This window comes from Lepisma saccharinum, chromosome 6, assembly GCF_977018435.1.
Source record: "Lepisma saccharinum chromosome 6, izLepSacc3.1, whole genome shotgun sequence".
Classification (NCBI taxonomy): domain Eukaryota; kingdom Metazoa; phylum Arthropoda; class Insecta; order Zygentoma; family Lepismatidae; genus Lepisma; species Lepisma saccharinum.
Window position 1 is genome coordinate 59,405,171 of NC_139234.1, and position 27,322 is coordinate 59,432,492.

The 27,322-nt window shown below is 38.8% G+C and overlaps 1 protein-coding gene across 1 annotated transcript in view; it reads right to left on the reverse strand.

The window, feature by feature from the left end:
• LOC145988806 (glutamate receptor ionotropic, kainate 2) overlaps nucleotides 1-27,322 on the reverse strand; it is a 275,816-nt gene that overhangs the window by 8,254 nt on the left and 240,240 nt on the right. The window contains exon 16 of the mRNA XM_083124002.1: nucleotides 21,233-21,430. Coding sequence (XP_082980128.1) covers nucleotides 21,233-21,430 — 198 coding nt within the window. The remainder of the gene's footprint in view (nucleotides 1-21,232; nucleotides 21,431-27,322) is intronic.

The following is a 27,322-nucleotide window of genomic DNA, read 5'->3' on the forward strand; positions in this document are numbered from 1 at the left end:
AATTCCTCACATTGGAAATTTTTCAAATAGCATAATGGGCTCTCCTCCCTCGCCAGATTATTGACAGAAACTTATGTGGCGTCAAAATTTGACTTCAATTATGGGATTGACCAGGGCGCACGCAGGTGGCCTGATAATGGCGAGGACCGCATTATCAAATACGCGTACTTGGGGGTGATTTTTTCCTTAAAATAATATAAACTTCAACAGTACAGAGGCTGTTCAGCGTATATTTGACCAAACGCGATTCCTTCACCCTGCACTCAGAATGAACTTGCCCAACCTTGGTCGGGCACGTTTGTCAGTGTAGTGTGTGATCTGTAAAAGAGTGGTAGTGTTTTCTCACTGGGCCAAAAATCCCCCCCAAACTGAGCCGCTTTTGGGAGGCGTGCGTTGTATAACTTTTCCAAGTGTTTATGTTTTCTAGCTTGGCCGAACATGCTGCCAAAACTGAGTCGATTTTGGGAAGGTTATGCTGTAGCCCTTTATGACGCAAAGTTCAGTGTGTCAACGATCAGGAAGTAGTGTAAGAGCAAGGATTGTGACGTTAGTTTGACTTTATTCAAGAATGTGATCTGCAAGTATAAGGATTGCATGGCCTCAGCATTCGGTTCTCCAACAAAGGGGAAGAGAAAAAGGACGTGCACACAAGCCACCACCAGTATGCAGGCGAAACTTTGCAGAATGGCCATGCAAGAGAATCCACCGACCCAAAGACAGATGGCGAATCATCTAAATATGTCTTTGGAAGCTGTTAACCGCGCCTTGCACCTGCATACTGGTGGTGGCTTGTGTTCACGGCCGTGTTCTCGTCCCCTTTGTTGGAGAACCGAATGCTGGGGCCATGCAATCCTTATACTGTACTTGCCGATCACATTCTTGAATAAAGTCAAACTAACGTCACAATCCTATCTCTTACACTACTTCCTGATCATTGACACACTGAACTTTGCGTCATAAAGGACTACAGCATAACCTTCCCAAAAGCGACTCAGTTTTGGCAGCATTTTCGGCCAAGCGAGAAAACGCAAACACTTGGAAAAGTTACACAACGTACTCCTCCCAAAAGTGGCTCAGTTTGGGTGGGAATTTCGGCCCAGTGAGAAAACACTACCACTCTTTTACAGCTCACACACTACACTGACAAACGTGCCCGACCAAGGTTGGGTGAGTTAATTCTGAGTGCAGGGGGAAGGAATCGCGTTTGGTCAAATATACGCTGAACAGCCTCTGTATACATTTATCTTAAATATATGTAATATTGTAGTATGTATATAAAGTTTACAAGTTGGCACCATGCTGCAATATGTGAAATGAGGTGGGGGAGGGGGAAATCAGAATGTATATCCTTAGTAATCCATTTACTTTAGCTGGTTTCAAGTCACTTTTACTACCAGATCCAAACATATTTAGTTCGTTAGGTGAACGGAATGATGAATTTCGGGGGAAAGCAGATTAAAGTGTAAAGCGGAGTGATTTCAGTTATGTAATAGTTACGCTGTCTTAATTAAATGCTTTATGAGGATTATGACATGATGTGGTTGAACGCCATTGGCCTTGGGTAGGAGTGGATGGCGACCTCTGGGATTGACGACGTGAGGGATACATTTTATCTGAGAGGTAATCTACATTGTGCTCTCTAAAATTGGATTGAGTTGGTGTTTTAAGTCCACTTTATGCACAGTAAGGCTAATCGGGACTGGACCTACAGTTTAGAATGGGATCCGAACCACTATGTGCCTCCACCAGGTATCAAACCCGGGATGTGCTCTCTAAAAAAAATTTCCCTCAATTATCTCAAACCAAATAATTATACTTCCTCAACACATGTGTAAAGAATAGCGTTCCTAGTAGAAAGTGTTAGGTGGGGGATTTTGTTTGAGTCTTGGGGGTAATTGGGGGAATTCGTTCCATGAGCAAAGGGACTTAGCTGGGGAATACCATTCTCTCGCACCCCCTCCCCCTGGAGCATTGGTAAAGATTTTAAGTAACACACAAATATTTATATTCATGTGTTGATATATACGTGATTACGTACACAGACTGTTGCTGCGTATCACCTACAACCTTTCACAGCATGAAGAGGACATCAATGTGAACGACTTTTCTTGATAACGTTTTGTTGATGTAAAGTCGATGAGGTTTCATTTCGACACGGCTCCTTAATAATCGGCATTTTTATCCTATATGTCTGCAGTCACGAATCACATTTTTCTACCGGAAAACTACGAAATCTTTAGTATGCTACGGATAGGTAGGGAAGGGTCGCACTCAGGATATTAATATAACTTAGAGAGTCACTAAAGAACGATAAGCAACAGTACGTGAATTGAGCGTCTCGATGCCCCCAGGTGCCCATTTATTTCAGGCTAGGTGGGGCCCCAGAGCGGCTTTATGCGGGGACAAGGTGAGAAAAATTCCAACCTTAGATCACCCACCCCGGGAATCGAAACCGGGTCTCTCGCGTGGCAGTCAGACGCTCTACTGACTAGACTACCGCGGTTCTTATGTATATTTGCAACGATGAATCTGTAGTGCATGGCTACATACATACAGGATAAAATGTGTTTTTCCGAGGGATGATGAAAGCCTGAAGTAGCAAAAAAGTTATTAATTACAGAAAGTTATTTGTCTTCATGTCCTCAACACGCTGCCAAATTTCGTTGGTGGCTCAAGGGAAATCCTTGTGTTGAAGGTGGAAGGTGGGGGTAATATTTATGCAATATTAATAACGATGTTGGTTTTAGTGTAGAATTTTACGAGGAATTGAAGGTGTATACATTTTCATTTTTCAAAATATAAGGACCTCGCGCTTCCTAACGGCGGCCCTGTTGATATGTCCAGTTGTATTTGAAACAATCGACATTACTCATGTTGCAAAAAAAAAAAAAAAAAAAAAAAAAAAAATCCTATGAAAGGGAGAGAAAGAGAGAGACATTTTCAATTTATGTAACAATATTTTTCATGGTTTCATACTTCAATTTATATTTAAATTTTTCTGAAGAATTGTAATACACATTTCTGAAAATAAAAGGGAACTTTAATCCAACCATAGAATCCAACTTCACTGCAAATAAAGCGTGCCTCCACGATGGCGTAGTGGTAACACTGTCTCCTTGTAATCAAGGGCTCCCGGGTTTGATCGCTCTGGGCCCACATTGCACAGTTGTTCAGATTCTACTTTGTTTTTTAAGTCCACTTTATGCACAGAAAGGTAAATCGGGACGGGACCTACAGTTTAAAGTGAGATCCGAATCACTGTGTGCCTCCACTGGGTATCTAACCCGGGACCCCTTGAATACAAGGTGAGGACGTTACCACTACGCCATCGGGAATGCCCGTATTCTACTTTAAACTGTAGGTGCAGCTCCGACGATCCTATCAGAGCAAAAAGTGGACAAACTTCGACCCGACTACTTACATTCCTGGTGATCATAAGTTAATATCATGCTCTACAAAGGAATCGATTCCTGCATATATAACTCGGCTAACAATGTCGTGAGAAAGTTGTTATTACATTCAAATTGCAGAACTTACTGACTGATTAAAAAAGAGAGAAAACGGCAACTAGTCGGAATTGCAAAATTGACGTAAGAATAATATTACCCACAAAATACGAAATGTCTTACCTGGTGTTTAATTATCCTTGGGCTTGGCAAGTCTGGGTACGTTAGTTCAGGAACTTGTTAATAGGTGTCGCTCGCTTTGGTATTTACACCAAATGCGAACTTGTTTCATATTTTTTGAATGGTAGTCTAATGTTGTAAAAGTTGATAGACGAATGGTGCGATGTACCAGAAACCCGGGTTCTTATCCTGGTTGAGCCTGCTTGTTTCTCTAAACATTATACATTTATAACACATATTTAGTCAGTTTTTTGTACAACTGTACGGTTGCTTCTACTTATTCTGTGACAATCAGAATGAAGATTATTTTACGGCAGCCACTCTCTTTTCTGCTGACGATACTGATTTTGCATGCTTCACGATTTACATATATAATGCCAGAGAAGTTCGCTCCCTTCCCCTCGAACTCTTTTGCATACAACGGGCCAGTCATCTATCTTACTGTTCGCGTCAGGAAATATGAAACTCAAACCTACGCCAAGACCACATTATCTGATCAACCTACCAGCACTAGGCAAGAAGCAATGTTTTAATGTAGTGTTTATACACGTTGAAATGTCAGCGCGGACATAAATCACTTGGCAGCCGTGCAGTCACCACATACAAATGTAACAACGTCCCCATGACTTTAATCATGTTGGTTGAATATAGGTCTTGCCTTTGGGATGAAAGTATTCATTTTTTAAAATACATTTATGACCCTAATGTTAAAGCCATTTGAGAATACTGTCCACTCTGCTTACGAGATACATTCTTCTATAATAACAGCTGTACTGCACGATGTCTTTGATAAACATCATAGCCAAAAGTACTGCAAGGGTCATTTCTTATTGATGTGATTTATTTTACTTCGCTCTTTGAGCCACTTTTGTCTAATTTGCGAAAATGTGAATGAGGGATGATATGATGAAATTGATGAATGGACACTCACAAACATCCATGCCCAGGCCGGGTTTCGAACCCGGAACCCCTGGCGAAGGGCCATTTCTGATATCGCTTAAATTGAAGATTCTTCCCGAAAAGTTCGATTCATTGAATTTATATTTTGAATATTTCTGTAGACATTACCTTTAAGGGGGTTCTAAGGCAATGTTAAACAATAGGCCCAAATTCCCAGACACAACCGTAGCACTAATATAGATTCGGTAAGGAAGAAATTTTCCGCTATGAAAGATTGTTTTATTCACTAGAACCTGGAATACCTATACTTTTGTTACGATTAAAGGTATTTAAGTAAATAACAGAAAATGTAACGTCTCCTCATGTTCAAACTGCTGCGTACAGATGGCGTTCTTGTCAAGACCAGTGCATTTTTGTCTTTTATGAAGAGTAAGCAAGATTTTGTTGTGAAACAACGAATCCAGCATGTAGCCGCAAGTACCTGAAATACTATGTGAAAAGGTGAAAACATTTCGTAATGTTGTGGTTATGTTCATGGTTTTTGAAGTGTCGTATCGTCGTGGTTCTAATTTTAGCATACACTGTTGCCAAAATTTCACTCCGTGTTTTCTAACGATATGATCATTACAAGTGCTTGATTGCCCTTGATACGGACGTTCTACATTGCCTGACTTCTATGGCGTAACTGTTATTTGAGAGTCAAGGTATGACAGACACCAGGTTTTCGTTGATTGACACATGACCAGTCCCATCGCCGCTTGGACAGAATCTGTTTAGGTGGTGAAAAAATGTGTTTTGTTTCTTTCTATTGCACTCTGGTTATGATCGTCCTTGTTATTTTAAACCCACAACTAACTAAACATACAGAAAAAATATTACCTATCCACCAAAACACACAAAATAATTCCCTTCGACACGAGTGTTCAAACAAAAAGGATACAAACAGGCACGTAGCCAGAGGGCTCGTGGGGCTGAAGCCCCCCCCCCCCGAAATCTTACAAATGTTCCATTGGAAATATTGTATAGTGGTAATTAATTTTACTTATACTTAGCAGGATGAATCATCTTTTATAATAAGTTATAATAAACTGAGAAATTCAGGGCTTCTACCCCCACTTTTTCGCCTTCAGATGGCAGCTACTGATAAGAGATGAGCCCCCTCCGCCCGAAATAAATTCTGGCTATACGGGCCTGCATGCAAAGGAAAATGGCGGGATTAGAGGTTGTTCTTTTCACATTTCCACTCTCTCACTCTCTCTCTAGAAATCCTTACTAAATTCAACTCAATGTCACTGTGAAGACTTTTCACACCACTATCATTCTAATGTATGCAACAGTGCTACCAACTATTGAAATTAAAGATCAAAATATAAATGAAATGCTTTACCTCTGTAACCAGGCACGTATCTAGAAATATATTTGCGGGGGAGGGGGTGGGGGCGAACCAAGTGTCTCAAAAGTAAGTAATAATAATATAATATAAATGTTTAAATTAATACGTTAATATAACTTACAGTCTATTCATAGTACATTAATCAATAGGCCTGTTGTATTCTTATTATTACATGCATAGGTACAAGAATAGATTTATAAAGACACGCATTCGTTATCTAAGTTACGTGTAGTTAAGATCGCCCAAATTTGAATATAAACAACTGTCCTGACAAGGAAATTAATGCGAAGAAGATGAAGAACGGAATATTTATTCAATAACAAAAAAAAAATATTATGTCCAGTTGATGAAAAGTAGCCTGAAGTTCCTGATTAATATTTTGTGCCTATTATTATAAGTAGTAGTGTGTAGGTACGTATCTAGAAATACATTTGGGGGGGTGTCCGACCAAGTGTCTCAATAATAACAATCATAATGATAATATAATTAGAATAATTATATTAAACTAGATTAAAATAATATTAATTAAACATGTAAATGAATTAATATTGTATTGTTATTATTACTGAATAGGTAAAAAGATAGGGGTGAGATCCAATTATAATAGCTAAAAGTTGTATGTAATTACTTTTAATTGCCTATTACAATTTACGAGAAGTAAAGTTGGTGATTAATCAGGGTTCCCACACACATGGAAAAACCTGCAAAACCTGGATATCTCAGGGACAGGGACGTCGGAACCGGGGGGGCAACATGCCCCCTCACTCATCAACGAGGGGTCAATATGCCTTTTTGCCCCCCCCCCCCTACCCCAGTCGCGCCTTTAAAAATGAGACTATATTTTTCTAACTTATTTTTGATTCTGAAGAAATTTTGAGAAAATATTTTTACACTCGTTAAATGAACCTGGACTCAAGTTTCTGCTAACAGCAAGAACAGGAAGTACGTGACTGACAGATCCCTAAGCAAATTACGAATGGCAGTTTGGTCTCTTCAAATAAAGTCGAACGTGAATTGTCTCCCCGTCCCCTTCCCCCTAGGAATTTGATACTTCTGTTTCGGGTTCCATAGGTGCGCTCGCTTGTAAGGGAGAATTCACACCGAATAAACAGGCGACACGCAACGCGCGACATGCAACACGAAACAAGTGTCGCTTGGAAGCCAACACTCAGTAATCAATGCAACCTTTCGAATCGAAGAGACACGGCAAGATGCACGTGTCGCGTGTCGCTTACGTGCCTCTCGGACTGTACCGTTTTCTTAATACCGTGCATCGTGTTGCTTCAGTTTGTTGTTCGCGGATGCGCAGCGAATGCTTCATTCCAACGGGCTGTATTTAGACTCTAGAAGAGAGCACAACCGGCATTATGTTTGAACCTCTAATTTGTTGATATAATAAAGTATCGAAATGTACAATGTTTTAACAATGTTTTAAGATTTAAACACATCGTTCATTTCGCTTTATCAAGTTTTTTGATGCAGTTATTTATCGGCTGTAATTTGCCTTCAACATTGTGAAAAGAGGCCGTGTTCTGGCCATTTACCTGACTGCTTTTATTTGAAAAAGTCAGCTTATGAGGCACTTTAGTCCAAAATATATTAGTCAACATGGTAAAGTACTCTAGTGCATTGTTTTTCAACCGCCGGGCCGCGACCCGATGCCGTGCCCTCGTATCAACTATGCTGAGCACCGAAATGTTCTGCTGAAACTGGTTGACAACTATCATAATCCCAATATCATATTTGAGTTGTGAGTTTTCGTTTTTTAAGTCCATTTTATGCACAAATAGACTAATCAGAACTGGATCTGCCCGGTGCCTCCCCGGTTATCGAACCCGGGATCACTTAATTACAAGGAGACGACGTTACCACTTTGTAATCCATATTTTTATATTTGACAACAATCCTACACACGTAATCAAACTATTATACTCTTATGATTATGCTAGAATTTATTTATCAATATTTAATTTCATAGGTACATGTTAATTCATGCATAAAATCTTAAATACTGTAAAGATTTACGAGGAAAAATTCTTCGACTAAGGGCCTTGACTTAAAAAAAAAATACCGTGACATGGTTTCACGAAGGTTGAGAACCATTTCTCTAGTGTTTAGGCATTCGCTTTATTCAGGCTGAAAAGTCTAGCGTATACAGTTTGAGGTCAGTGCATATTATTTCTCAATTTTCTCGTGCACAACATGCCTCTCCCAAGTTTCAATAACTTGCACAAATTTTACAACGCAATTTACATGTCACAATGGCTCTTGTTACGTTATTTTCGGGTGACTAATAAATTGATTAATGAAATTATAGTGCCACAATAATTCAAACACCGTTTTCCACGTTAAACTGTGAAATGTGCCATGCTTTATAATGTGGTAAACGTGAAATGTGGCTGGTAGCCCCCTAAGTAGTTCAAAGGGCGTGTAAAGAGGTCACTAGTGTGCACGTTCTTACGGTCTGAGATGTGCGGAACGATGCGATTTCCCAACACTTTCGCTCTTGGCACTTACAACGTTTACCACTTTTAGTCCTCAATACTACTCTGGAAAAAAAGTGAAGATTCTGGAAAACTCAGGGAAATCTCAGGGAAAATACATTTCAAGTTCACGTAGGAACCCTGTTAATATTCTATGCATATTATTGGTTTGGTTTGAGTTAGTGTTTTAAGTCTACTTTATGCACAGTAAGGCTAATCGGGACTGGACCTACGGTTTAAAGTGGGATCCGAACCACTGTGCCTCCACCGGGTATCAAACCGGGGAGCCCTTGGTTACCACTGCGCCATAGGGGTGGCCCTATGCATATTATCATAAGTTGTAGTGTGCATAAATCTTTGGAACTGTCCTTCAAAGCCGTATGGTACCAAATCTTTACCTTTCAATAAGTTCCGCGAAAACAAATAAACATCGATTATATAACAAATGTTAAACAATTATATTTTGATTATTTAATTTTAAAACTTGGTAAGTCTTTCGGGGGGAGGGGTCCGTTCCCCCTGGACCCCCCTAAGTACGTCCTTGGTAGTGTGCATAAATCTTCTTCGGTACTGTCATTCAAATCCATATGATCCCAATCTAATCTTGTTCGGCGGAAATAAATAACCCTCGATTATACAACAAATACTAAACAATTATGTTTTCATCTTGCAATTTAATACTTGGCAAGTTGTATTTTTTAGGGGGGGCATACCCCTGGACCCCCTTAAATACGTAATTGCCTGTAACCTCTCTGAAACTGAAGGTAGCGTTAGCAAGTAGGACTAAAGTATTCAGCTTAACTTTGCAAGCAAATAAAGTGTGTTACGTAATCCAGTTAAAGCATGGAAACCAGCGCCGCCAGCGGCCATTTAATGAAGAAAATTTTCGACACTTCATCTTCGGAAGATTCCCACGGACCCGCCTGATTGTAAAATCGCTTAACTCCCATCTAAATCATTGCCCGTACAGCGAGCGCTGTGTCGTCAAGATTATGCCGTCGTCTGCTTTAATTACCTTCATCAGCGAGATGGAGAACTTAATTTGCTATTTAGCGAGAGTGTTTAGCAACTGTTCCTCTCCCGACCTTCAAGTCTTGGCAAATGAAACACCCCCTTTTTTAGTCGGCGATGACAAGAGGGGTGGATAATTAGAAATTAATGAGGCGGGCGTTCTTGAAATTGCGCATTACCCTGTCGGCCCTATCTCTTAACTGTTGTCCTTGAGAGACGTTATCAAATATTTGTCTTATACAACATGTTTCATAGCAAATATTTGCTTTTCACAGCATGCTTCATAATTTGTGGAGATATATGAAGATGTATACGGTACTAGGGACAGGCCCCGTAGCCAGGAATTCTTTTTTTTTGGGGGGGGGGGGGGGGGCGAAGTCAGTCCTAGAGGTGGGTAATTTTTTAATATATTGTGTCGCATTGGCAGATATAGCAGGGTGCACAGAGGCACCTGTCCCCTCCCCCAAAAGAGATAAGTAACAGAAAAGGGATGATATCTTGAAACTGCAAGGGAAAAAAAACCACTTCGAGCAACATCAAATAGCAATATTTCGATAATGACATTTCCAGATTTCCAAAGAATATAAAGTTTAACATAAATAGGCTAATAGGAGGGACTGTATCTACTTCATATTTTCAGGTTGATAATGTTAAAAGACGATTAATATGTATACCAACACCTTTGGGTGTCTCTGCAGAACTGATTAAGGAGATCTGTAGGGTAAGGACGGGGCAAACGGACACTGGGGCAAACGGACATCCCCTAAGAAAATTACGAATATTTTCGGTTTGAAGTTAGCAACAATGCAGCAGTTGGGGTTGTGTACGAACCTGAACGTTTGCGAGCAGTTGTGTTGAGCATCGGAAGAAATCGTAAAGAAGAAACGCGAATTCAGCATAAAAATCTGACCAGGTAAGCAGAAAATTTACGTGAAAAACCTTGAATACTAATAAAATGTGTTGCGAAAACAAGGATTGCATAGGTTACTATGGTCCCGCTGAAGTTGTGATTTGAAGTGTGGTGGAGACAGTGATTCCTTTATATATACACACGTGTTGACAACATCGTGCTGCCATCTGGTGGACTTTTTTCAGAATGTAAAGTCAAAGGCTACGAGTAGGGCAGATGGACAGGTTGCCGTTGGGGCAAACGGACATAGATGAATTGTATTGCATTTAACTATTGTTAGGTATTTTTTGATTGAGATACTAATGTATATTTGACTCAGTAATGGAAATGGCAAGTGTGAATTATATAGAATGCATTTTGTACCCTTCAAATGTTTGTGTTTCTAATACAATGTGCCCTTGTTACAGGATGGTGAGACATAGAGAACGAACAATGCTGTAAATGGGTTCAATGCTTATGGAATATATCCCGTTAATCCACAACGACTGCCTGCGCATGTCTTTGTTCCTGCAACTGTCCATGTTCAAGATGAGCGATGTTTAGAGCCCACAGCAAGAGAAGGGGATGTGTCATTTCGTGGACGTTTTGAGGAGCTAAACCCTTTGCCATCAACTTCTGGAACCTGCAGCAGGAAACGCAAAACTGGGCAATCACATGTATTGAGGGATCCTTCCTTCATCGCTTGCCTCAAGTACAAAACAATGAAACCTGCAGCAAAAAATCAAAGAAGTTTAAACGCACCACAAGTGATGAGTGCCATAAATGCAAAGATGTGTACAGTGTCTCTCAAAAGTTTTAGGACAACGACATTTTAAACTAGGCAACCCAATTTACACAAGGCGTTGGTGGGTTGCGTGTAGAGTTAGGCTAAATTTCAGGGTTGCCACATGCACATTAGGTATTTATAAAATACGCAAAAGAAATATATCCAAATATTATTGCATAAAACTAGAAAAAAATCAGTATTACATTTGTTGCAATACTCTCAGAAAGAAACAACATCGATTTTCTAGTATTTCATTGTTGATGAGTCTACTCAAAGGAAAAGTGGAGAGAGAAAACGAAAGGAAACAAAGGAGAGGAGAAAAGAGAAAGCAATAGGAGAAGTGGAAAAGTAAAGAAGGGAAGAAAATAGAGGACAGAGGAAGTGGATGGGAGAAGTAATAAGGAGAAAGGAAACAGATGCGAGGAGAGATGAGGAAAATGGAGCAGAGAGGAGAGAAGAGAGGAAGGAAAGCGAGGTTATAGAAGAGGAGGAAAGGAGTTTGGAGAGGAGAGGAGGAGACGAGAAGAGGGGAGTGGAGAGTAGAGTAAAGAGAGAAGAACGAAAAGATGGGGAGAACAGTGCCGTGGAGTCGGAAATATAAGACAGGAGAGGAGATAAGAGGAGTGGAGAAGAGTGGGATGGAGACAAGAGGCGAGAAAATTAGGGAAGGCGGTATGAGATAAAAATAGAGGAGAAGGACGGGAGAGAAGAAGGAGAAGGAGAAGTTAAGAACAGAAGGGACTGGAGACGAGAGGAGAGAAGGGGTAGTTGCAGAAAATAGTCTCGGCGTCAAGAACTGATGCACTGATAACATTATCGACATGAAACATTCATTAACATTTTATAATGTATTTAAGAATGTATTAGATCGGTGAGAAATTCCTTTTGGCCGAGTTCAAAGTAAGATAAAATCTTCCACGTAAGATCTTTGATTTTACCTGCGATTATACCACTAAAAACATGAATGTAATTTTCATATTTATAAGAATTATCCGATTTTTCTCCTCTTCTCGGTTCGTTGAAATTGAGATTTTGTTATTTAAAATTTCTCCTCCCACCATCGTTAATTCCAAACTGAATCATTCCGTTTCATACGGCGTGGACAATGAACGCAATGGGATATGTCTAAAACGTACGAAAAGCTTCTACCACCGGAGGGGTTTGAACCTACGACCATCAAATTATCAATCCTTAACGGTAACCACTACCCCACAAGCTTTCGCTCCTGAACACAGGTAGAAGGAGCTGACCAATGTGAAATGCAGCTCCAGCCCCCCTCCTACATGTCATGTACAAAGAATACTTGTTTGTAACAAAGGAAACGAAGGTAATACGACTGGGCGATAACATTTAATGGAGAATTGCACATGATGGAAACTTTTCAGTCGATATTTGTGAAGGTATCTTTGCATTGAACTCGAATGGAAAAAGAGGTAATATTAGTGTCTCTTGAATTGCCACAAATATAAATGGTTATTTCATTAATATTTGTCAATGTCTTTGAAGCAGAACACAATTATCGTTAGAATATCATAATTCAAGATCTGATACGTGAAAATATCCCTTTGAACGTGTGTCAATTCATTTATTTGTTTATTTTTTTTTTAGCAAATTCCAGAAGTAGAACAATGTAACCATTTACACTACTACTACAAATAATGTCACCTTGCTCCTGTTTAATAGAAGGAGAATTAAATAAAAGAGAACACCTCGTAAGGAGGATCGAACCTGGGACCACTAGCAGCCCATATCATTTCAATCAATTCTCAATTTCAGGACTTTTGAGGACAGACAATCACAAACATCCATGCCCGAGCCGGGATTCGAATCCGGGACCCGCGGCGTCGTAGCGCGATGTGCTAACCACATCCACCACGGGGGCCGACATCACTACACCACGCCCTTACCTTCCGTTGAATCAACAATGTTTAAGTATTCTGTTCCTCCAATATTGTAAATGTCCTTGGATATACATGTAGTTGAATTTTACTTTAATTTTGAATTGTTTCTTGTAGTATAGCAGCTATCTTCGAGAATATATTTTGGAAGTGATGAAGAAAAACAAGAATATTGGTAGTTGTGAAAATGCTAGTTACTTCTCCTAACTTATTATGTTGATTATACATTATTAATGAAAAATATATTGAGTGTTGAACATTGCAGGGCGATGTTCTCTTCTTGTGATACTGCAACATAAGAAATGCTTGTTTTCTAACGCAAGTCTCGTGTCCGGAACAGTCTTATGAAATGTATTTGCTGTTACGTATGGTAACACGAAATAATTACAGCGTTTGCAAAAACGTTTGCGAACTGCCAAATGTGCGAGACGTTATACGTAAACAGGCGGAAAATTGTATTCATAAAATCACATCACATTTAACAGTGTTAGTCAATAGAGAGTCGTGGAACAGTGTGTTAAGGTGTTGGATTAAATCCTTCTTATTTTTTTATTTCGAAGAACAACAATTTTTAAGGTAGAACAACAGTCGTTCCGTTCCGCTCTTTATTTCTTATAAATTCTTACACATTCCTTTAATTGATTTAAATAATAAATACAAGTATTGCTTGCTTTTCTGTCATTGGCCTAGACAGTGGAATTATGCGTGAAAAGTTCCTGAAAGCTCAGATTGGTTAAACCGTTTATTGACAATCGTGAACTTTTCGTTTAATAGATAATATTTGGTTTTATACGACGGGAGAACATTGGTTGAATTTCATTTCTTGCTGTTTTGAGATAATATATATATATATATATATATATATATATATATATATATATATATATATATATATATATATATATATATATATATATACACACACACACTTCTATAGTAGCAATCGCGTTCGGGAAAGGTTAAAAAAAAAAGACTTGGTATTCAAAGGCAGATAAGCTTGGTAGCCTAGCTTGTTCGCGTTCATGAGTCACGCTTCACAAGGCCGCTTCTTATCGCAAAACATTGTGCGTCCATGCACAGCGTCTACACCCAGCAAATTACAAGTGACCAGAGTCCAATTTTAAAGAAAATCTGAAGAATAATAGATTTCATCAGAGGCGGCTAGGTGCGCACTAGCTCAACATGCAATAAATAATGATTCCTGGCAAACAAAAATGCTTATTGAAAGAGTACTCGCATAGTAAGTAATATGTGCTTTATCGTGTAACATGTAAGATACTTATTGGGATTACCGCGTAGTAGGGCAACCGATCCATGAAAAAACAAAATAAAATTGAATGGTTGGTTAAATATAGATAATTTTTTTTTATTAATTTTTCCTTATTCCCTTGTTTTTCTTATTTTAATAATAACAATAACGCATGGCTCAACAGCTCTCGAAGGGCCTTGGCCTATCTCCCGACTGCCAGTCTCCCTCCCACAATCCTTCCTAGTGATCTTCAATCAGATGGGGTGACGTGGGATCAGCACGTCGAACCCTCAACCATTATGGTGGTTATTCACCTGATGTTTATATTTTCGTTCCTGTTCGTCACGGCCGGGACCCTACTTCTGGTTTTGAAAGAGTAACATGGATTATAAAGATGTAAGGGTAATATCTTGCAGAAAAGACGACAATCATTGCGTGGCTATTGGTTGCAATATGAGGTCCAGAACGAATAATTTTTCTCAAGTATCTGTAAATCTTTTTTCGACAGACCAGATACGAAAACTCAGTGGATTCAGGCAGTAATGCAAAAAGACTGTGAACCACGACATGAGAAAGTAGGCCCTAGACACGTCACTTCATCGCCGTTAAATAAGCCCGATTAAATATTTAAGTGTTTTTAAATTATAATTTTCTAACGCACATATGTTGGCATAACAAATTTAAAAGATGTAAATTTTTACAACCATGCATTATCTGTGGAAGAAAGAACAATTAAGAGAGCTGTGTTCTAGTAGATACACAATGTCGAAAAATTATCCATTCTGATATAATCAGAGCACATTTCAGTTTTTTTTTGTTTTAAGTACACAGTATGCACAGTAAGGCTAGTCGGGACTCAACCTAAAGTTTAAGCCACATTGTGCCTCCACCAGATATCCTGGGACACCTTGATTAACGGCAGTGACGTTACAGCTACGCCATCGGGAAGCTTCGAAGTATTTGAATGTTTTTAAATAATGTAAGCTTTATTTCAACCTGCCGAATCCTCCAACTTCCTGCATATTCGTATCATGTGTGGAATTGCCTGTTGTTTTTTTTCGTTTTCGTGGAATTAAAAATCAACTGGCATAGCTATATATGTTAATGATTAATTAGAATGATAATTATAAAGAATGAGAAGTGGCCAAACATAAATTAGAACCAACTTAAAATACACGTTTATGTAAAAATTGATCTGTGGTTTTATTAATGAGAAATAAAATGTGCACTTTATAACTATTAGGCTAAGTAGAATATCTTTGTTTTTCATCTTCCTTTTACCTTTAAGAATTTATTATTATTTACTTATTTTTTAATATAAAAAATCTGTAGCTTAATTTATAAGCGAATGAACTTTCTTGTTTAATGTATATACCAACGAAACCATTGGGTTCGATGCCCGGTGGAGGCACATAGTTGTTCGGATTCCACTTTAAACTGCAGATCCAGTACCGATTAGCCTTACTGTGCACAAAGTGAACTTTTTAAAAACATCAACTCAAAACAAAACAAAACAAAAAAAAAAAAACATTGGTAGAGGATCAACATTGTCTCAGTAAAGATTTCTATTGTTCCATAAATCTTCATCCAATGGCTCCGGGAACTGGTCAATATCTTCGGGGTATCTTTAATTCTCTGTCACTTAAAAATTTCAAGTGATCCATTTTGTATCCGCTCCTTTTTAACAAAGTAAGCTCGAAGACAATCTGTATTCCACTAGCTTATATTGGAAACTTGGTCAAACCGGAAGTTCTACTATTTTTTGTTTACCCAGGAACATCCCCCATAGGAGATTTACGAGACCGGGTTACGCTACTCACTCGTAGCTCCCCAATTTCCTCACGATGGTGGGTTGCCACCGGTCCTATATACAGGCCGAGAACCCAGAGACTAAACCCAGGCGGACTCGAACACATGCCGTCCTGCAGTCGGAGTCCAAAGCACAGCGCCTTAGACCGCACGATCACGGAGGAGGCCTTTTCTTATTTTATTTTTGGCTAATCGCGTGGATGAGGATGAATAATGATTAGAAAAATAAAAAGAAGGTCACGCACAAAGAACAGGACGGGTCTTCAACCTCTTAGGCGACGAGTTCAAGCCCTAAATATGAGGATTTCAACCATAGACCTCAATTTTTTTTAAAAAATATAAACAAAATTACTATTTACACTAAACTTCTTATCAAGGCCAAAATAGTTTGTAACTGTGAAACTACCCCCTGAATGCAAATTGACAACATTTTTTTTCTTCATGTGAGTAAGAATTAAATGTGTGGCACACAGAGATACTTCTTGCGAAAACAAATAACTGTGCCCTGTCCCAGCATCTCTGGAGCAAAGCCGCGTATAGGGGAAGAGAAGGGGAAAGAGGGGATGGGGGATCGAGTGGACAGAGCGAGGCAGTACACGCTGCTGGGGAGGCTGGTAACTGCAGTGGCTTTTCTCCCTCCACGCAGTTCCGTTCCTCCCATATGTTCATCGCTGCTCAGATACTGGTTTTGTTCACCTGCTCCAGAGATAAGTGGGACAGAGTGTAGTTCGCATACATGTAGCAAGTAAGGCAACTTATCTTTGAATGAAAATTCCACAGAGTTTTCAAACGTTTGTTTCAGCAATGATGACTGGACACGGATAACACATAATCCCTTGCCAAAATCAAGACACATTAATGTTACACCTTTTTCCACTCGAGTTCAATGCAAAGATACCTTCACAAATATCGACTGAAAAGTTTCCATCATGTGCAATCCTCCATTAAATGTTATCGCCCAGTCGTATTACCTTTGTTTCCTTTGTTACAAACAAGTATTCTTTGTACATGACATGTAGGAGGGGGGCTGGAGCTGCATTTCACATTGGTCAGCTCCTTCTACCTGTGTTCAGGAGCGAAAGCTTGTGGGGTAGTGGTTACCGTTAAGGATTGATAATTTGATGGTCGTAGGTTCAAACCCCTCCGGTGGTAGAAGCTTTTCGTACGTTTTAGACATATCCCATTGCGTTCATTGTCCACGCCGTATGAAACGGAATGATTCAGTTTGGAATTAACGATGGTGGGAGGAGAAATTTTAAATAACAAAATCTCAATTTCAACGAACCGAGAAGAGGAGAAAAATCGGATAATTCTTATAAATATGAAAATTACATTCATGTTTTTAGTGGTATAATCGCAGGTAAAATCAAAGATCTTACGTGGAAGATTTTATCTTACTTTGAACTCGGCCAAAAGGAATTTCTCACCGATCTAATACATTCTTAAATACATTATAAAATGTTAATGAATGTTTCATGTCGATAATGTTATCAGTGCATCAGTTCTTGACGCCGAGACTATTTTCTGCAACTACCCCTTCTCTCCTCTCGTCTCCAGTCCCTTCTGTTCTTAACTTCTCCTTCTCCTTCTTCTCTCCCGTCCTTCTCCTCTATTTTTATCTCATACCGCCTTCCCTAATTTTCTCGCCTCTTGTCTCCATCCCACTCTTCTCCACTCCTCTTATCTCCTCTCCTGTCTTATATTTCCGACTCCACGGCACTGTTCTCCCCATCTTTTCGTTCTTCTCTCTTTACTCTACTCTCCACTCCCCTCTTCTCGTCTCCTCCTCTCCTCTCCAAACTCCTTTCCTCCTCTTCTATAACCTCGCTTTCCTTCCTCTCTTCTCTCCTCTCTGCTCCATTTTCCTCATCTCTCCTCGCATCTGTTTCCTTTCTCCTTATTACTTCTCCCATCCACTTCCTCTGTCCTCTATTTTCTTCCCTTCTTTACTTTTCCACTTCTCCTATTGCTTTCTCTTTTCTCCTCTCCTTTGTTTCCTTTCGTTTTCTCTCTCCACTTTTCCTTTGAGTAGACTCATCAACAATGAAATACTAGAAAATCGATGTTGTTTCTTTCTGAGAGTATTGCAACAAATGTAATACTGATTTTTTTCTAGTTTTATGCAATAATATTTGGATATATTTCTTTTGCGTATTTTATAAATACCTAATGTGCATGTGGCAACCCTGAAATTTAGCCTAACTCTACACGCAACCCACCAACGCCTTGTGTAAATTGGGTTGCCTAGTTTAAAATGTCGTTGTCCTAAAACTTTTGAGAGACACTGTACAACCAGGGTCAAAATTGGGTGCAGTGTTTATAGTGTTCTCTCTGGTTCCATGTAAATTGTGTTGCAAAGGGAAATGACCCATATTATATGTGTTGTTATTGTGAGAGTGATGATAGTTTATAAATCATCACATGTCTATCTGCCCCGATCACATGTCCGTCTGCCCCAAACGTGCGGGGTAAACGGACACTGCCGCATCCGGGGATTGATCAGACTATTTTGAAACAGATGTTCATTTGCTTGCATACTATTTGCTATCATGCGTTAACTGAACGTTCACACCTTTTATGCCAATAGTTATTTTCATTCTTCAATAAAATGTTTCACAGTTATTTTGAAAATTGTGCTTAGGGTGTCCGTTTGCCCCGTCCTTACCCTATATATATTATACGGAATCCCATACACACTAATAAATCACAAAATCAATAAGTGTCTTTGTTATGTTGCTAGAGTAACACATGATATCTATCATTGTGAAGATTAGCGAGAATTCCATGTAGGAATGTGTTCTGTATTTTTCATAGGGGGGGCAGTTGGCCCCCTGCCCCCCTCTAGCTAACGGCCTGACTAGGGAACAACGAAGAAAATAGTACCAACATTTATGCGGAAATGGAGGGTTACTTTCGTGAGAAATAAAAGGGTGTTCGGGGATAGACACACAAGTCGCAAAGTGAGATTTTCTGTTATTTTCATCTGAGTCACACTGAGTCAATTCAAGAAACTGTTATAAGTATAATTTTATATTGACATGTGTAAAGATCCTATATAACTGTAAAATATGTATGTAATTATGTCATAAAAATTTTAAAAAATATGCCAGAAAAATGCAGAAATATTCCCATTAATGCCAAAAATATGCACAACAGTTCTTTCGAATTTCTCATTATACAGGAAGTCAATACCTTCCAGGGAAGATCGTCTAGGGTGTATGGTGGGGTATTAAATGAAGTGGGAAGAATGTAGTGGGAAAATACTGAAAATATCGTAAGGTTCACTGCAATTATCCTAAGTTTCATTTATTATTATGACAGATTTACAACTTTGTGGAAACTGTGTGGTGGAGCCGTCTCGCGTCACTGCTTGCGCAGAGACTTGTTTTCGTTCGCTTCCTCCAGAGATATCCGTTACAGGGCATACACACTGATTCGTGCGTGACTAAAACGACAAGTGATCTTGATACCCCCGTACTCGATTGCCGATACAGCAGGGGCTGTAACTGTACCGAATGTTATTTTTACTTTTGACTGCTTGTTGTGAAAAGCGCAAAAAAGGCAAAGAAATGAGAACAACTGAAACATGTTTACTTGTTTACGGTGATTCTCCTGCCCGCACAGCAATGACGGAGAACATTTTTCCTCAATAATGTTCGCATGGCTATCAATTATATTGCCGGGGCCGGACCCTGTGGTCGAGTGGTTAGCACATCGCGCTGCGCCGCCAAGGGTCCCGGGTTCGAATCCCGCTCGGGCTTGGTTGTTTGTGAATGTCCATTCATCAATTACATCACTCATCCCCATCTTCGCAAATTAGCCAAGAGGCACAAAACGCGAAGTAAAATAAACTAAATCAATCAATCAATTATTGGCGGGATAAAAAAGGGGGGAGGTATTATTGTTCTGTACTAGTGTAAGAAAAGACGGCATCTGCTTTTCATTTCTTCGTTTGTAATTTCCTTATCCTGTCATCGATAATATAAACTATCCGTTGCGCTAAAGGTACGACAAATAAATTATAAAATAACCGATTGTATGAAAGACAATTACGATATTATACAAAAATATGTATTATTACGAGAAAATTGAAGAAATATGTTGTCAAAACGCTAAATTGGTAAAATATGTCAAAATATGCCTTATCAAGTTCATCTATTTCGGCTGATTTTCATCAGATACGTAAAGGTCTCACCCCAGTACTCGATTCATGCCAAATAAAAATACTGTATGTTATAACATAAAGTCCTGGGCCCAAGCGATGACCCAACATGTGTGTCAATTCTGTAAAATTGCATTTTTTGACTTCAGTACTTTTGCCCGAACAGCCTAGAATTACAAGCGGAAGTAAATAGATGAGATGATCACGGGGAAGAAGAAAAGCGCAATTCGATTTTTCTACATCATCTTCGACCGATATTGTTCCATTGTTTTTAAGTAGAACTTTCTATTGCTTTATGTACTTAATCTTTAATTCATCGTAGTGAAAGTGTAAAATTTTCTAATTAATTTTACAAGACATGAAAATGAATGTATCCAAATTGCGCTGTACAAATTACATTAAATCGTTGATCGTATATTGCCAGGGTCTGATTTAGGTCTAAGCTTAGTCGACCCTGGCCTAGAGGGGTACGAATTTTTTGCCGTAAAATTGCCATGCCTCAATTCAACTTAATTTTCATGTATTTTATTCTGTTTTGTGCTTTTGTGGATTTATCGAGATTATACGGGTTAAAAAGAAATCGCATAATTGAATCAGAAAATTAAGCAAATAAAATTCTTCAGATTTGTTGTATTCGACATTATAATGTCGATAATTTCAATATGTTTTTGTACACAGAGTGCCTTTAGATCATACAGTCATTGTGGGTTCCGAGTGGTGGCTCATTGCACATTGGTTCAAATCCGACTTTAAACTGAAGGTTAGTCCCGATTAGCCTATTTTAGGATAAAGTAGACTTCAAATTGTGAAGATGGAAAGGGGGGATTACCTTACGCAACACCTTTTCTTTGTCCAAAACTTATTGTCAACGAAACACCCAAATGTTTTCCACCTTTTTACTACTTCCACTGAAACTATGTCATATGATTCCTTTTACAATTTTTCTAAATACAGTATTATCGATAAAATGTCTAATAGGCGGCAACAGCTGTCGATTCGGACACTGCCTTTGATATTGTACTTACCCTAAAAAATGTCATCGTGGACCCTCCCTCTAAAGTGCCGTAGGATATATCAGTTTGGTCCGCCATATCCTCGGCACTCTCTATGGGCGTTATCATCCTCTCGACGGTCAGAAACGCCGCCAAATTCGCCGTGTACGATGAGATGATGATGAGGGTGAAGAACCACCATATGCCGCCAACGATTCTGGTCGACGTAGCCTGTAAACAAAATTGTCTGACGTAAACAATATATATTACTACTACTATTATTAAGAGATAGGTTCATAACTAGGACACGGATTTATAGACATTAAAACTTTTAAAAGATGCAGGCTACTAAAAATAGGCATTTAAAAGGCACTATGAAATAAAAAGCACTAAAATAGAGCGAACGTGAACTTATTGATTTTCTCAGTCACTTATTGACTCGACTCTTTTGTATTCTATTGTACTTTTTCTTTTACGTCACTCTTCTATTATTTTTTGGCTAATCGCAACGACAATAATGAATTGTGGTTAGATGAAATTGATGAAGAGAGACTCAAATAACAGGGGATGGCCTTCTAGAATGTACTGTTGAGAGAGAAATTACCGAAAGAACAAAGAAATACTAGAAAAAAAACATTCTAAAGCAAGACTATGCAAAATACGCATTTATAGGCAATGCTATGTAATACATGTTACGAGGTGCAAAACAACATTAAATGAATTTAAAACATTAAAGCCCATGGTTTAAAACAAAGGGATAAATAAGAGAAATAGGCAAAAATCCGCACTCTATTAATAAGTTATAGAAATGTCTCCAATGGGTTACAAAAGATGCGGAGAGCCGTATAGAAAAGCCAAGAGTAAATGGAACAGCATATGCAGTTACAGATCGTCTTGATATCTGCATTTCTACAGAATAACTGGCAAATAACGTAATGTAATGACATTTTGAAAGTCACTTTACTTTCCGTTACTTTACCTGAGTTAATTTGCTAAAATCATAACTGGTCCAAAACTAGATCACTTACAAATGAAATAATAGCCAATGTACTCTTCTTATAAACAAGTTTCATTACGAACAAAGTTTAGATGCCATTAGAGCGGCCGCAGTTGTGTGCCACGCGAAGCATATTGAAATAAGCTGGTAAAAGAGGAGAAGCTCAAAGCTACATAAGAGCTAGCGTAGACTGTGGGGAAAGCCTTCGAAACAACAAGGAAAATAATGTAATTGTGCTGAACAACTGTGGGTCAAAAGCTTTATTCCGATGCCTTTGAATTAAAATATGGAGTAAATAAGTCACTTTTATACCTTGATTCTAGCACTGAGACGATAGACACAACATGCGACTCCTTGCAGGTTGTCTCAGTAATTCTTTTGCACCTAGTGTAATCTGTTGTTAGAAATTCCTGATATAATATCTCGTGAACTGTATTTTGGAGTCCATTACGTTTTGTTTTATCTGGTTCTTCTAGACTTTTCTTTGCCCCTTGCCCTGTTTTCCATCTAGCCCCAGCTATTCTGAGTTTGCCAACTGAGAAGCGCTATTAGCAGTATGGACAAACTTTTGCATTAAGGGTTACGTGGCCATAGCAAGCCACCTACAAACCGCGATGCAGTGTAAGACCCTACAAAAAGCTATTTGGCGTCCATCACAGACACTGAAATAATAATAAAAAAACAAAAAAAAAAACATGTCAAACATCAGCAAAGTTTCAGAATTCCTGTTGATAGGAAACAAAATTCTGGCTAGTAGAGGAGAAGGTCTTAATATGGGCGAAGGTTTAAATATGGGTTTTGGAGTTATCAGCGCTCCCGGGTGCTGCAGCCTGGCAGAGGCTATTGGAACTGGTTATCTGTCAAGGACAAAGGTTGCGGCGCCAATTCGCAAGATCAAGTGGTGGTTAGCTTCGGCCTTGGACACTGTTATAGAATTGCGACCTCCGAAAACCTTTTGCAGGTATGTTTTAACTCAGCGTTTTCTGAATTCTCATCTGATTTGTATAGGTTATGATATTAGCGGTACATAAAACAAATGTGGGCTTTTATAATGCCATGATTTGTTTGTAAAATATGTACCACAGAGAGCGAAAATAAATTGAAGAAGCAAAATAGCGCGATGGTCTAAATATGGGCTATGACATGAGGTCTAATGTTGAGATCACATTTTCAACAAATATTTGCATTTTTTTTAATTTCGATTTTCCCATTCCGCGTGATTTTCAAAACAACAGATTATTCATAAATATGAATTTTATAATGTTTTAGCGATAAATGACTGTTTCTTTAAATTTTAATTGTTTTTTGTGATATTGCCACTAGTAGCACATATTTAGACCGCAATTTTGAAATACATCATTTAATCATTTTTTTGGAAATTGCTTTTTTTATAAAAAATGGAGACCTTCTATACTTTAGCATGCTATTACATTTAAGTACATTTTATAGATATGCATTTTAAAGGCAGGTGCTTGATATATTAATTTTTTCCCTCCGAAAATGACAACATAAAAAGGAGGGCCCATATTTAGATCTTTTCCTCTAGCATTCCTGACGTATGCACTGCTTATATAGCTATTCTGTATTTGACGATACCTGTGACGTCTTCATTAACTGAGAGTTCGTTTTCGAAGCTACAATTGATCAAAAATTACTTGAAGAACACAATGACAAGAGTGAGATTGAGTGCACTGGCGTTGTTTAGTACCGAAAGCGATCGGGTTCGAAAACTGGATTTGACGAAACTAGAAAAAGAATTTGCTTCCATAAAAAAAACGCAAAGGAGTGGTAATTGGCAATTAACAATATCGTACTTTTTGTAGAAACAGTGAATTTTCATATGTATTGATAATGTATACTTCTCTAGAGTTTGTCTGTTGTTTTAACCTTTCGTACCAGTTTTTGCATTATTTCAAATTACATGTATGTATTTTCATATTTGTATACGTCTAATGTAGGAGTGAATTAATATTTTAGAAAGGAAAGCTTATTTATAAAAAAAACAAAAAAACTGAAAGTTGCGGAGGGGCGCAGAACGTGTTAGTTACGCTACTGCTAAATTGTGTACGTATTCAAAGTTTCTTTAATACACATATATAACATATTAATTAAATGCATTACATAATCAATTCATCCGCCTCACAACAAACCAACTGCAAAAATGATGCAATCCTCACAAAAAGTTTGGAATATTGTTATATTAGACACAAGTTTAGAATATTATTATATTAGGCAATAGGTAATAGGCACAGTGGCATATGTCGGCGAAAAGACGAAAACGTCCACCAGACAGATACCATGTGTTGTTGCATTCCAAGGCCGTGTCTATCACCTATTGTCTAACATAACAATATTCGAAACTTATTGCGAGGAATGTATGATTTACTCAAATGTTCATGCTTCTTTTCAACCAAACAATTGTTTATACATTTAAGGCCAAACTGCTTAGCAGTAACAGTTTGAACTACATACGTAGTTGGTCTTACTTCTCTCTCTGGTGGTAATTTAAAATGGTATTATTCGCTTCGCTCGCAAGAAAATTTCAAGATCCACATTATTGCAAACTGAAAACAATATTAATTTAATAGGGCACCGCATTCTCTCTTTTATAACGTCTTAATTTAGATTGTTCGCCGCCCCCTAGCTACGGCTCTGAACTTTTACGAAAATAAATTTACGAAATGTATTTTTATTTGTATAAAATTTGAAATCAAGGATGGCAAGTGCCTCTCTGTGATACCCCCCTGGCGGTTCCCTTGGCTGTCTGCAAGAAAAAATAAAGAAATACATGAACATTAATTCCATCCTGCCTTGCTCTTTTTCTTTTACTTGTGTTTGCCCCCTTACCCCCATAGAATTGATTTCGGACAAGTTTTGTCCTTTAATGTGCTGAGTGCCCCTTTTCAGATTCAGCTTTTAACCCAGACAGAGATATTTTAGTCCTGAGACACGGTTTCATTTTAGTTATCGTACAGCGCCTTGAATAACGTAGTGTGGAAAACGGCACGGTTCTGGGCTCTCTGGCTGGTTCCACTCGAATATGATACCGCTAGAGGCGCTGGTGTTGGTCTCGGTGCATGGTATTCGTCTGCTTATAATGGAGTTTTCGCTGCAACGTCTGATTCTTTTACATGAAGCATTTCTATGAATGTGATAATTGATATGATATTTAGTACAGTGGCAGCGAAGATATTAACGAACATTCTAGGCCTGTTATCGTTATACTTTCATTAATAATACGGGAGAAAAAAATACGCGTGGAATGTTCTTGGTAACTAAATTTTTGTGTATGAATTAGGTTCATAATTATTATCATCATCATCATCATCATCATCATCATCATCATTTCTTTTAAAGATATACACACTGAAGCATTTATATATTTTATATTTACTGTCTCTTTTCTTCCACTTTAAACTAATCGCGGCAATGATGATAATGATGATTGCATGAAACGACAAGGGGAAACCCACAAAACGTCCTTAATGCCTTCGACATGAGTGTAAGGAAACTTTCAGACCAATGGGACAAGCGACACGGGATGTTTACACTGATGTGACTAGTGACACAGACACTTCCAGACTGTAAAATAGCATTCATTGTGCATGAGGGTTCATAAGTCGTATTCGCATGCTACTTGCTTCTTAAAGGAAGGGTGCTCAGACCGAAGCGACGCGCTACAGGAGGAGTTCCCAACTAAGTGACAAGCGACAGCCTTGAAGAGGCACTTCAGTCTATTAGCAAGCGTTTGCTGCTAATTGTGCGAACAACAGATCTAGGCGACTCGATAAGCCACACGTGTCGCTTTGTCGCTTGTGTGTCCCTCAAACTGTGCCATTTCCTCAATAGCTTGCAACGTGTTGCCGTGGTTTGTTGTTCGCGCATGCGCGATACAATGAGTGTCTTGCTTTAGGGATATTGCGCACCAAAGCGGCACGCGACACTTATCGCTTGAGGATTTCACCAACCGAACGCTGGCCTGTGCTGCCCGTCATGCCTTTACAATGTGAAATGTTGCTCTTGATTGGCTCGTTTTCAAGCGACATGTGTCGCGTCTCGCTTCGGTATGAAAGTTACCTTGGACCGAAGGACCCGTGTCGCTTTGGTGTGAAATCCTCGTATCGTTTGTCGCGTGTCGCTTTGGTCTAAAATCTTCTTGAGGAAACGGTGCAGTCAGAGCTTGTGTCCCTACGGTCCGAAAGGCTACATTGATTACCGACTGCTCGCTTTCAAACGACACTTGTGGTTTGTCGCCTCGGTATGAAATATCTCTCAGGATACTATTTATATTCTGAAAACATAGAAAAATAAACTCAAATACACAGTCCAAGACCTGACGTCCGGAATCACATTGCGATGTTTCTTCTTGTGTTACGCATGCTATTTATTTATTAATTTTATTTTACTTTTCTTTCCAAATTAATGCAATTTCGTGACTGCAAATCACTCTACAAATATAACTGTTTCCATCAATTCACGTACAGCCTTTCAAGACAAACAAATCTACATAATATATTCCAAAAACTAACAAAGCCGCATTACTTTCATAAGAAAATTAGCACCGATAGGCCTACTGATCGCACTGCCATCTATGTTCTCATCCGTCTCTGGAACCAGTTTCTTGGGTCGTTTCCCACACTACGTTATTCAATGCGCTGTAGTTATGGTAAGGTACTGGGCGCTTAATGGACTACGACATGTGACACTGTAAGAGTTAATTTTTTCAACATAGCTTTTGAATAGGAGGTGCTTGCGCCCCTCTGGCGCCGCCCCTGATCATAGAACTCAGAAGTGCCGACCTCCTGCCCAGTAAAAAAAGTAGCATACATTGATTCTAAATTTATATAAATTTAACGATATCCTTGAAAAAAGTCATACCATTATCGTGAATATTCTATCAAATTTATAGTTTGATTGATTTTTATTTATCGTCGCTTTTCTTCTACTTTTGCATAATCGCAACGATGAGGAAGAGTGGTGATATGATGAAATTGATGAAGTGACACTCACAAAGAACACCCATGCCCAGGCTAGGGTTCGATCTCGCTGTGGTAACCACTCCTCCACAGAGGCCTCATCAAATTTATAGTAAGGATTGAAATGAAATTCATGGAGGCCAATTTTGT